Here is a 13,610-nt window from a genome sequence, read left to right as displayed (position 1 = left end):
CCGTAAGATATGTTCTACAACTATCCTGAAAAAACGTTCAACAAGTTTCTGTAACCGAAATGTTGATCCGACGACACATACATAAATTGAAACCTTTTTTTTTGTATATCATCGTCGTACCCTATTTAGTTCGAAACGTTATATTATACAATCTTTATAGTGAGGAGGGTATTTGTGGGGTATATTTTAGTTTCCTTTACATTCTTATTTGTTCAGAATTCTATCCGCATACATTTTATTATTTATCAAATCTTGTACTATAATAAACCTACATAGCTTCCGCAATTTCAAATCAATAAATACGTGTATCATATGGCAAAGTTGTGATGCATAAATTTATGTAAAATTTCCTTGTAGTTTTTATTCTAAGTTACAAGTATTATTTACTTTAAAAATACACCATGGTTAGGGAAAAATTATACTGAACACTTATTTTCGGTATAGATATTTAAATTAAACATATTATTATTATTTTTTTTTTAAATAAAATGAATAATGCATCTACAAAAGATAATTTAAATTACACTTACACATGTGGCGAGCATAAAATTTAAATTGAAATAATATTCTTCACTTAATTTGGATAAATGATCTCGAAGAGACGAAAAGATATAATACACATTTAAGTACACTGCACTTCGCTCAGTTATATATATATATAAATCGATTCGTATATATATACAAGATCTGAGATAATATATCATATACAACGGAGTTTAATAAACTTTTCCAAAATCGAGAAGACATGTACACGGAGCTTGGCGGCCAAAGTTATCTTTAGTGTTTACAGGTCAATGGTATGAAACATACGGTAGTTTTATTTGTTTGTTTCTGTATTTTTTCACACATAATTTATTGATAATAGAAAGTTACAAGATTGTAGACTAAAGGTACTCGCGCATATAAATGTATACATGTACGTACATATATAAACACGTACAACGGAAAGCAGCGGTAGTTTTTCTTTCTTTGCTATATACGAGTATACGAAGTTTTTCATTCGTTTTCATCACGAATACTGAAACACTGTACGTTTTACGTTGTTCACTAATTATAAACCATTGACATCCAAGAGATAACGCATATATAATTAAACACACACAAAAACAAAAGTGGGGACAATATAGAAATAAAACTCGAGGAAAAAGTGGAGGAGGAAAGAGGGAAAAAAGTACGACTGGCGAGACTTAACCGGCAATTACGATTTACATATATAATATGCACGCCAAGAGGCGAAGGGATGGTATCGACTCACAGTCATCGTCGTCGTAGTCAACGTTTTTAGAGAATTGAAACACCACCACCTCGTCGTCATTTAATTGTTGATTTACATTGGGAATTAAGTGAGAGACGAGTAGAAGAACTCCAAGGGCATAGACTGGATGGAAAGTGTGGTGTATCAAAAGTTTTAAGAGCTCAGCGAATACTTTTTAAACGAACTTATGTGTGTATAAATATATATGGTGTGTATATATATATATATAATACTCATTCACAAACAGAGCGATAACTGGAGTGTAACCGAAACCGTCGAGCCAGTTAATAGCAACGGATGGAGAAGGATGGAAAGGTGTGCGGGAGAGGTTAAACTTAATCCTATTTGTGCCGAGGTTAAGAGGTATATACCCGTTATACCTCCACTGCTGCCACTACCAACCCTAACACAGCCGTATCCTTATACCCTGATCGTTGTTTTTCGAGAAAACACCGTGCTCCTCTGTCCACCACTATGTGTTCGTCACTAAATTTATTAACTCATTCACCACCACTACTAGGTTTGTAGAACATTCTCTCACCTATATCCCCACGTATATACATAATATTATATTATATAGATGTACACACATCGAATTTATATACACACGTATAAAAGAGGATAATCTCCAAAACCCCCAAGGCATACATACACGCGCTCAAAACATCCACCCTCCTACCAATTTCCCCCTAGGGGAGACTTGCTGCTAATTTGATATACGATTATAATACATACAAACACACACACACACACGCACGCACATACATACATATACACTATGTATGTACATAATATATTGTGTAATGTTATCGAAGTACGGAATTAGGTATCTCTTGGTAGGTAATATTTTCCGTAGGCTTATTATAATGTCGATGGTTGGTAGGAGGCGAGTACGGAGTGTAACGATTTCCCATTTCTAGAAATTTTTAAAGGAATTTTCAGTTTTTTGCTTGTCAGGGTTGTGTTATTATCATAGAAAAAACTTTTTCTTTTAAAAACGTTTTTACCCTTTATATGCATTGATTTTTTTTTATATACAAATATATATTATTAATACCTGCGCGTTATGAAAATATACGTGAGCTTTATTCAATTTCGTATGCAAAGCTTCGCTGAAATATATTTCTACTTTACTATAGCAGCTCATATATCTGCATATTTTCACTCAATAAATGTTATAGTCAGAATGATCAAAGAAAAGTTATTTAAATGTATAAAATGACAAATTACTTCCATTAGTAGATTATTATATTAACAATTCAAATATTATCCATTGAATTAACCTGAGTATTTGTCTGAAATAAAATAAAATTCATATGAAATGTTCTCCTATCATTAATTGTATGACATATATTTAGTGCCCGTTTATAAGTGAAACTTTAAAAAAAAAAAAAAAAAGATATAAAAAGTATTATCCAACAATTTAATTTTCTCGTGTCGAAACTAACTTTTTAAATAATATTTAAAAAAATATAAAAATGTTAAGTGGAGGAAAAAAAAATCGATTTTACAATATGCATTTTGTATTTTAAGTTTCAATATCTCGTACAGAAGTACGGCACAAGAAAGTTTATTAAATTATTTCATGGCAAGAACGGGTGAATATTCATAATCGTATTGAATCGGAATAAAATAATTCATGATAATAATATGCAAATATTTTAACGGAAATTAAATGTTTTCTCCGCCATACATACTTGCACGAAAATAATAATTATAATAATAATAGTAATAATAATAATGATTGTAATGGCGAGTAATTAGTCTCGAAATGGGCCTGTTTGAGCGAGCACGTGTGCATATGTATGTGTGTGTGTGTGTGTGTGAACACGTGTGTGCACGACGTATACTATTAACAAATACGCACTAACGGTAGTAATTATAAATATATGTATAGGGACGGTTGCAGGCAAGAGAGACCTCCGTCAGTAATTGAAACGAGTCAAACAATATGTCAAAAACAATAATTTTGTTTATCGAAAGCGAATAACGAATTGTTGCAGTTTTGTGGTGCACTACACTATAGTTGTACCGTGCCATAGGTTTTCGTAAACGAAATTCGCGGAATTAAAAATTAGAATTTATTTACTATCGCGTTTGATCCAACAACAGTATCAAAATCGTATGAACAGACGTGTATTATATTTTCATGAACACATGCGTTATACGTACACGTTGTTGACACGAATCAATACTGAAAGCAATTTCGTCACCGTAAAAAGAACACTGAACTACGGAAACTACAGCAAGCGATTGGTAGGTGAACAATGCGAAAGCATTTTTTTCGCATTTTTTAAAGGAGGGAGGAAGATTGGTTTTACCGTGTTATAACTAGGGCGTTTTTTAAGATTTTTTTTTTTTAGCGCAGCATGAACCCTTGAAACCTAACACTGATATTTAATATAAATATACCGAAGTAACATAATAAATACATATTCTCTCAGACAAAACGTTATTATATATTTATGTATTTAATCGGAACTTAGTTCAGAGTTTTGCCACCGTATAGTCAATTAGAATCTATATAATTCTGTCGTTGCGACGTTATCTCATTGATTGGAGAGAAAGACCGTGACAGAATGACGGAGGGACGAGAGATAGATAGACGAAGATAGAGGGATACGCAGAGTAGAAATGGAAGAATGACAGCGCAGAGACATTTCACGATTTACTGGCGGTGACGGTGAGACGCGCCTTTACTATGGGGGAAATAATGTTCTTGTTTGTTTATGAAAACTTTTCGTTACCGTACCAAGTTTTCGCGAACAGCTCGGAATCACCGGACGGGCGGACCAAACCACGTCAACAGCGTTGTTTTAAGCAATTAAAATATAGTCTCCATCGCATCCTTCAAAATTTAATAAATTAAATATTCCTTGATATGATCCACACGGATTGGATTGAAATCAGCGGATTAAAATAATAATTCAATTCGCTATACGTTTTTTAAATCAAACGAATATTACGAAGATCGGGTATGTCGTGAACGCCAAAAACTACTGAACACCGCAAAATGTTATTGAAAGGAAGATATACAAACGAGAATATTTCCACAGTTCGAAGGACGGATGGCGGGACGTATTGCAAGGGTCCCCCATCGTCGTCATAAGTTTTTATTACAATTTAAATTTTCATTGTACTTGTATTGTGGAAAAATCGCATAGGATATTAATAGGTAGTGAAAACAGACGTTATCGTCTGGTAGGGGTAGCGGATAGGGAATATGCACAACTCTGTGCATGCAACTATTGTACTTCATCTGCACGAGTATAGGCGATCGATGTGCGCGATGCGAGAGTAAGAAATTAAAATTTTTATGATAAACATTAAATTTAATTTTCGAAATTATTTTTATCAACGTTAAAAATGTAACGTCGTTTGCTCGCGTAACAGACTGATACATGGAACAACATTTATATACGTTTAATTTTAATATGAGTAACAGCATACAACGTTTTATTCGTGCTCATCAAATGTACGCCATAATTTATTGGATTTTATTTTGGAAAATTATAAGGGTCTAGCCTTTAAGTTTATGCCAAGTATGAAAAAAAAAACAGTATCCACTAACTACAATTTATATTAAACAAGAAAAATGTAAAAATAATAACAATTATAATAATAATAATAATAATAATAACAAATGTTAGTAACTTTTTCGTCGCAACAACGCTGTGTAAATGTTTACTTTAATTATTTTTAATTGGATATGAAACATGACTTTTTCACGGAAAAACCTGTTGTAATACGTAAACTTTTGACTTGACGTTGTATAAGAATCGACGGCAGAAGGATGGGAGCGTGAATTATTATGTACTTTTTTTTCTAAAAGCCAACTTCGCTCAAATTATTATCATTCCAATAACGAAAAATGTTGTTTATAGAGGAAGAAAAATTCGAGAGTAGTAAAGTAGTATTATTTAATACGCCATATTTTATGAAGATGAAAAATTTAGTTATTTATGAATAGAGGTAGAAAATTTTCGTCGAGCACGGTTGATCCGTCTCAGGTTCAAGTAAGGGAGGGAGGAAATAGTCTTGATGGGGTATGGAGAGAGGATGACGGAAACGGACACTTATTCTCAGGTATGTAAGAATACTTGACGCGGAGCGATCAGCAGATACAGATGGGGGGGGGGGGGTGTGAGAAGTTGACCAGGTCGTCCGTTCATAACGAGCACGACGACATCACCGTCGCCCTTATACAACACCACCCAGCACCGAACCTACATGAGCAGCAGCAAGTAGATACTACGGGAAGGTTTAATGCGGAAACGTAATTAATTTTACGTGGCGCGGACGAACGGCCGTGTACCCCGTTCGACGGTTACCGGGAGGGCGCTTTCGTTTTTATTATGATCGCGTCGAGATTGTAAACCTGAGCGGGCCCGCACGCGCACACGAATACGCGTCGAAATGTTTCGGATCGCGGTAAGGTAAACTGCAACGGCAACAATAACGGCAGCGACAACGAGTGCGATAAAGCTTCATTGGCGGCGACTGCTGCGGCGCTTGCGGTTAATAATTTGCTAAACACCAGTGCGCGTCCCTCTACACCGCTTGCGCCGGAGGGGCGGGACGCGACCAGTTGCGAAGCGTTTCGTTTCGTTGACGCTCGTGGCCGTCGTCGTCGTGACGGGTGAATAACGGTGTCGAAACCGACCGCTGAGGGAGTCGATGGTGTGACGGGGAAGGGGGAGAGAGACGCGACAGAATGTTTCGAATATTGTCGAGGCCGAACGACGGTACGAATAAAAAAGCGTAGAAAGTACGCGCCGTATATTACGTGCTTTGTACGCCGGGGTCATCTAAATAGACGCAATCCAAGTCTAGACACGCGTTTCGCACACGACAAACGGCTTATTTCAACGGAACAACGTATCTATACAATCATGGCATGCTCCCGTAACGCTACCTACGGCCGATGAAAAAAAAAAAAAAAAGCTGGTCGATAGCGACGAGTAACGCGACATTATTTGACGCACAACGAAACGATTTTTCCGGATCAAGTACGATTAGTACTTAACAACCGACTTGAACGATATCGTTAACTGTATCGCTACTACATTGGCAAGTCGCAATAATACGACGCATTAACGTGTAAAGTTAACCGTATTGTATTATTTACAAAAACAATTTATTACATACTAAAAATAGGTACTAATCTGTTTCTTTAACCTTCACAGTCAGACATTTTATCCACGTTTCATCAACCGGTGCGTATTTTAATTTTTTTTTGTCGTCGATTAACAATAGTTCACTGACAACTTTTCATTATTTGGGTTTGATGAAAGTATTTGATTTAAGTTTGGATCATAGAGAAATTTACTTACCAATCATTTCACATGGTTAATACAATAAAATGTTTGTATAGAAATTTCAACTTTTCATCCTCGGTGATTGTTATTTTATTTAAAATGTAGGGAAAAGTTATTTTCAAACACACGGAAGCAACGAAAATAAAGTAATGAGAAGAAAACCACCACGGGGAATTTGTGATATGCGTTCTGTGTACGATTCAATTACGAATGCAATGTGAAAGAATACATGAGAAATGTAGTTATCCACCAAATACGTTTTGCATAGGCGTCGAATAATGAAACCCAACAATATAAACACGTTTGACATTTTGTCAGATAGGTTGTTGGAGGTATTTCTGATAACGAAGACAATACCTATACACGATGCAAATCGATTGTTTTCAAAACGAAGGTATAAAATAAGACAATTGAAAAAGTTACAGCCCGATAATTTATCGGAATTCAAAGTAAAATTTAATTAAACATCAAAAGACGTTTTAACTTAATTAAAAACCATTTGGATGAAGTATTTTTTTTATTTGCGATTGTCGTGTGTATTTGATCTAAACCAGCAGCTGAAGAATTGCATATTACATTAAAATATTAAAAAGCTACGAAAACAGAATCCTGGTCGACATTAAACAGTCTACAGATACTTTTTCGTTAACTCCAGTTCTTCTAAGAAATTATATTTATATAATATATATAAGCTATAATTAAATGCGGATTCATTTGCAAACGTTGAATCGCCGAAATGTAAACATAACTCAAACTTACCTCGTAAAGGACGTCAAGACTGATCGGGAATACCATGTGTTCGACGATTACTCGAAGCACTGTGTTCGGACCACCTTGTACATCACTCTGGCCGGCCAGTGCTTGGGCCGCTTGTAGAGCAGCTTGAGCCGATGCGTTCTGGAAAATGAATTAAAATCGATATAATAAATGGTGTAGGGGAGAAATATGGACGATGAAAGGTTGCAGTTTTGCTTTCCACGCGAATTAAATACGAGTAGGTATAAAGCGAGAAAAGGGGGGGGGGAAGAAGAGTTATTAATATATCTAGACTGTCCATTAATAAACGAAAACCCCGTGGATCGGTATAGATAGAGAAACACACATGTATATAGTGGCGATGCGGAGAATTCTACGCGAAGCTAACGACGAATCGGACAGGCAACGAAGATAATATTTTATCGGCGTCAAAATAGTTTGTAAACACGAGTAAGTCCCAGCTTTTACATTATCCGTACTACGTAATAGTTCCTGCACTACAGTAACAGTATACATACAATTTCACAAATTACACTAACATGCAATCATCGCCAAATATGCACGCCGGAAGGAAGAGGAATTTAACACACACGCCTTATTTTCAGACTTATAACCGTCACAGTTGGGGAGAGCATGGGTGGGCGATCACAACAATGTGTGACACAGTAAGAGAGAAAGGTAGAAATTCGAAGAAGAAAAAACCTCATAACAAACGTGTTTTAGTATTAGTGTATACCCAGGACGTTTATAAATGGCCACTTGTAAACGTCGGGTTTTATTCGGAACTCACGAGACTGAAGTAGTGGTGAAGCAAGTGAGGGATGGACGAAGGGATCAAACCATTAGTTAGCTCTCCCGTGTCTCCTGGACATGGGGGATTTGTAAAAGCGAGTCCTTATTCGTGCGACCGAACGTCCGTCGGTCCTCGGGTGTAATTACTCAACTTGTCCGTTCGGGTACGTCACTATTAATCCAAACGACGTTCTCGTCGAATCCCTTTTTGAAAGCACTCGTATCATCACACATATACGCAAGGACGATTTAGTATACTATGACGGATATCACTAACATATGGTGATTCATGTCAGTTGCATGATGTAAAAACAAAATTATATACACATCGTCACACGATCATATTTATAGGTATCTCAAATTAGTTCGGTCTGGTAAGGGTATTTTTGATGAAATATTTAAAAATGTACAATTGACGTTTATAGTCTGAGATACACAATCCTTTTGTTCACCTCCGGTCGCCATTTTTCATCCGGGTTCGATATCTGAGGTTTTAAAACTTTCAAGGCCCTAATGTGTTTATCGATTGTCTGTAAACTTCTCTGACAGGTATCCCTTTCTGAATCTGTTCGGAATCCGGCTTCCGTCCCTTTACACCAAATATTGTCTTGTAGCACTTTTTCTTTCTTTTTTTTTTATCTTTTTCACCAGATTAATTCTAACACAACAACAATAACAACACAACAACCCGGGTGAGAAAACAAAAAAGATCAATGGCTCTGGAATGGAGTTGTCACCAATGTTTCTTATTCTAATCCATCAACCGAAAACAAAGAGATACGCGAAGATCCTTTTTTTCTCCCTTACTTTGCAACTTTTTCTCTTCTAATTTTCTCAAGAATCTCTTCTTTTCTACGTACTGGGTTGTGACATGACAGTCACCTCACGGCGTTGATCAAACAATCAACCATATGGTGTTATATAGTAGTGTGGTATTGCCTGGTCTGATCACGCAACGCAGGAGGACATAATATATAAAGGGATTATTAAATACAATTTAAAACATTAGAGAGACACCATCAGTATTAAAACAATGCCATTACGTCTAGGACTTGGAACATAAAGTAGTTAAAACTTCCTAAAGAGAAGTGGCACTATTAAATAAACATTTATTCGCTGAGCGCGTTATGTCCATCAGCCATTATGCGGTTCAAGGGATTTATCACAGTTTTATGATACACAATGTAAAGAGAGGTAATAATTTTACGGTTGTCCATAAACGCGGTTATTGGATTTCGAATTGGAATTTGTATGTCGAAAATTGTACAATCTCCGGAATGATACGACGGTGCTTAAATGGATAATTTCCGGTGGACATTTTATTTCAGTAAAAGTTATTATTATGTCACTAAAAGCAAACGTTTATCATTAAAATACACGCATCATCATAGTCATTCTAAAAGTTTTATGTTTTTATTTGATCGAAACATGAGCGTTGACATCCGAATCCGGTTTAAAGAACGTTTATTGTTATATTAACTATTACAAATATAAAATTAATATTTTGATCCGAGTATTGTCAATTTCAAATCTTGTAAACTCCAATCAAGTCACGGTATCAATAGAAATTATATTTTTAGAATATATATATTAATAATAAAAAAAATAAATATAATTATATGAACTATGACTTGTGCGTAAATTATTGATTTAATAACGGAGACTCAAGACTCATAATAGGGAAATAAGATAAATGGCTAACTCTATAGAGAATATAGTTAATTTACTATGTTTATAGTAATCTTATTGTAAAGCGTTAAATTGACACAATCAAATTTGTCAGGGTAGTTTACCCTTTAATTATATTTAATTTAAGTCTAATCCAGGACGTAAGAAAATATAAAAAAAAAAACCGAGAGTTCATGATTCTATTAGCAACTATCCGTAACTGTTATATGGTTTAAAAAATACCTAGTAGCCGTCTGATTGTTGAATATTGTACTTCACCGTTACAACTACAATTATTTATGACGGAGCAAAGTAGCGTATAAATAAAATAGCAAGAAAGGAAAGACAACGGACAAAATAATATACGTTCTAGTTTAATATTTTTATGTTAGTAAATTTTATGAAAATTAAATTTTTTTTTCATTCATAAATTCATATATGGATAGGCTTGTCGCGTTTATTTATTTTGTTTCGGGTTACCTTACTATTATTCTTTTCATTAAAATCTCATGCAGATGAATACAAAGGTAGACGACGGTGAAATGAACGCGCACTCGAAATAGCATTTTGTTTAAGATCCTCCCCGTAATACTACGATCCATTGTCGTTTGGGTTATTATATGACGTTCCACAGAGATGAAGTTTGCGTCGTTTGAAATCACTCCTCGAACATAGCGGTATAATTAAAAACACAAATGTTATAGTCGTCGGTTTTGGTTAATTTACAATAAGCTTAAAAATATCGTAATTTGCCGTAAATTCATACATCAATCGTCACCACGTGGTTAAGATTTTTTTTAGTATTGCTATGATTATTATAATGACTGCTATCGTTATAAATGTGTGACTAAGCAGAGGAAGAAGAAACGTTTAATTATATCAAACCGAGGTGCATTGTTCGACGGAGTAAATACAAAATCAAGGAATAGTCGAAAGTAGTTGGGGTTATAAATTATGTTAACAAGACATAATTTTTTTTTCATGCCTTTTAGTGGAGCCACACTATCTATATCGGATTATTATTTTTAAGAAGAAATGTGTTCTCTTTCCTAAAAATAGAGCATCTCCTGTGAAAAAATAGAAAATTTCCTATTTAATTTTTATTCCAGAAATTACCATTTTACTTTATCAGAAGACTTTTAAGATAATTTGACAACTATACTAAATATGTTGTATTTATATATATATATATTTTTGTGTGTGTAAATTATAATACATAGAAATGAGTTAAAAAACGGTTTTAATTTGTAATAAGCTAGTTAAAAGTTTTAGTGAGCTGCTTCAACCCTTGTTTCAACCTAACCCTTTCAACCCCCTTGCTGTTGCTGTTTAGGTTCTTGAACGATTCTATGTAATGTTTCCTCCGAACGGCTGTTCATAATCTCCTATATTATTTATTTATCATATTTTAATGGGTTATTATTACTTTTCACGTGGATTTAGACTCTGTCCACGGACAGATTATGTTTTCATCTCCACACCAACTAACCGAAAAAAAATAGCAATTTATATCTTGATAACCATAGATATACATAGTATGTATATTCATGAAAATTTTTATTTAATTAAAATAGGAAATAAAGTATATTAAATGAAAATAATTATACGGCAATTCTCAAACAAAAACTTACAATTCGATTGCGTATAACGTACGATTAAAACATAAAAACTAGATAATACAAATTTTGGCCTTAAAAATTACGACTCGTTTCCGTAAACTATTAAATCTCATTTCCAATATAGACTTTTATTGTAACTTAATGAGTGCCTAATAATAATACGATTTACTAACATTATTTCGATAAGATACACGTAATCTTAAAAGTTTTTAATTATCTGATATGTAAATATTTTGTACTAAGTTTTGAGTTATCATATTACTACATGCCTATTGGTTAGTTAAACGTGAGATGCTATCGAGACACGAGTTGTCAGTGCTTTAGACATTTTATTTCGTGTAGTATCATAGATATTCAAATATCAAATGTTTTTGAAACGCGCAGAATAAAACGCGGTTTTATATTGAAAACTATAAATATAGTGTTTTAAAATCGGGTGATCTATTGTTTAGATTTACTAGTAATAAATGTACAATGTAAAAACTTTTGCTATAGTTTGTTTACGCAAAGAAGTCCTACGTTTGGATCATTTATCGCAGGTATTAAAATTCGTGTGCGCAATTGAGTTGTACACACAATTGAGTTGTTGAAAATGAGCCTCAAAAATAGACGTACGCAAACGGGTGTCGCCTGATAATTAAACTATAAGAATGTTACCTCAGTAACTAAAATAAATAAATTAATATATAAAAATATTAAAATAATCAATGTCTAATGAGACACAAAAAATAACGATTCCATGTTAGTATCGTAAAACGTAAATAATCGCATTATAACATAACCTACTACTATTATTGTTGTAAGTTATTAATTGTCATTAGTTTCAAGTATACATTCGAATTCTTTAAAAAATATTAAATTATATTACTATACCGAGAAAACTTGAAACATAAAAAATAAATGTACACATATTAAATTATATTAAAAGTCCAAGTAAATGACTAAGGCTTTGGGTATATTGTTGTAGATGAAAACATTTATTATATTGTCAACATTTACTCCCAGGTGTTGGAAACTGAAAAGTAACATAAAAGTATAATCTTTTCGAAAGTAATACATGTTTGAACTTAAAATGTAAATGTTATTTTTTAATGGACAATATACAGAGAAAATATAAAATAACTTAAATTAATAAATTTATCATCTAATTCTGTTGTTCCGTATGGAACGTATTAAATCATTGATACATACAATTTATATACAGATACGAGAATATTGTGTTAACTCATTTTAATATTTTTTTATAGAGATTTTTTACTTGTATCTTTATAATTAATATAGTAATATGTATACGTGCGACAATAGTAAATATTGACGGGTACACAATGTATATTGACACTGATTGAAAGTAGAAGTTCTAATTAAATATAATCTTTTAATCTTTACAACAACCAAACTTTCATAAATATATTAATAAAAGAAAAAAAAATATTTAAAACATTTTAATCGGTTTTTATTTCTTTGCATACCTCACCTTTCTCTTTTTTTTTCTTTTTTTTTATTCATTCATCCATAGAAAATGTACTGAAATACTGTGGAATATTTGGTGGAAATTGAATTTGATCAATGAAAAATATCAATTAATTATTTTTTATTATTATTACTATGGTTACTGTAAAAGTAAAAGATAATAATAATTCTTCGAAATGGCGAAGAAATTGCAAGTACTAAAAATATCTTACCTATTCAAAATAAAATATGTTTTAGAATAATTTGAATTTAAAATGGTATTTAAGTGAATTTCATTTTTAAAACTCAAATTCTTCTCCTTTAATACGGTAAAAATATATAATTTTTACGGTACAACAAGCAACATGTCGTTTTGATTTAAAAATCAAAGTACGCAATTTCAAAATCTTTATTATTTTCAAATAACAAAAGTTTATAAACAACTTAAAAGACTTACAGCATTACTGTGTGTTTGGTCGGTTTTTAGTTCCTTGTGATTGCTGAACTGTATAAACACAGCACGGCCCCTTAGTTGAGCCGTACAAGTCGTGAAGTATGTGACCATAGCAGATGCAGAGGTTTCGTCTGCCATCTCCAAAAAGGCCTTAAACAAACATAAAAAATGTTAAAAAATTAGTAAAAGCGACTAAACATGAATATGAATATTTATAATACATAGGTATAAAAATAAATGTAATGTGTTTTTAATTAAAAAGGTAATTTTATAGATAAGTAGTAATAGTAATAGTAGTG

General features: G+C 33.1%; 1 protein-coding gene across 5 annotated transcripts in view; it reads right to left on the bottom strand.

Moving 5' to 3' along the window:
• Positions 1-13,610, bottom strand: part of LOC112680358 (polypyrimidine tract-binding protein 2) — a 122,852-nt gene that overhangs the window by 23,402 nt on the left and 85,840 nt on the right. For all 5 annotated transcript variants that reach the window (XM_025550432.1, XM_025550434.1, XM_025550435.1 and 2 more), the window contains 2 exons: positions 13,315-13,461; positions 7,333-7,470 (listed from right to left, as the gene is read on the bottom strand). In XM_025550432.1, the coding sequence (XP_025406217.1) occupies positions 7,333-7,470; positions 13,315-13,461 (285 nt within the window). The remainder of the gene's footprint in view (positions 1-7,332; positions 7,471-13,314; positions 13,462-13,610) is intronic.

This window comes from Sipha flava, unplaced genomic scaffold (genome assembly GCF_003268045.1).
Source record: "Sipha flava isolate LNK unplaced genomic scaffold, YSA_version1 176_pilon_pilon, whole genome shotgun sequence".
Lineage (NCBI taxonomy): Eukaryota > Metazoa > Arthropoda > Insecta > Hemiptera > Aphididae > Sipha > Sipha flava.
Note: the sequence above shows the minus strand (reverse complement) of the source record. Positions and strands in the feature narration are given on the sequence as shown.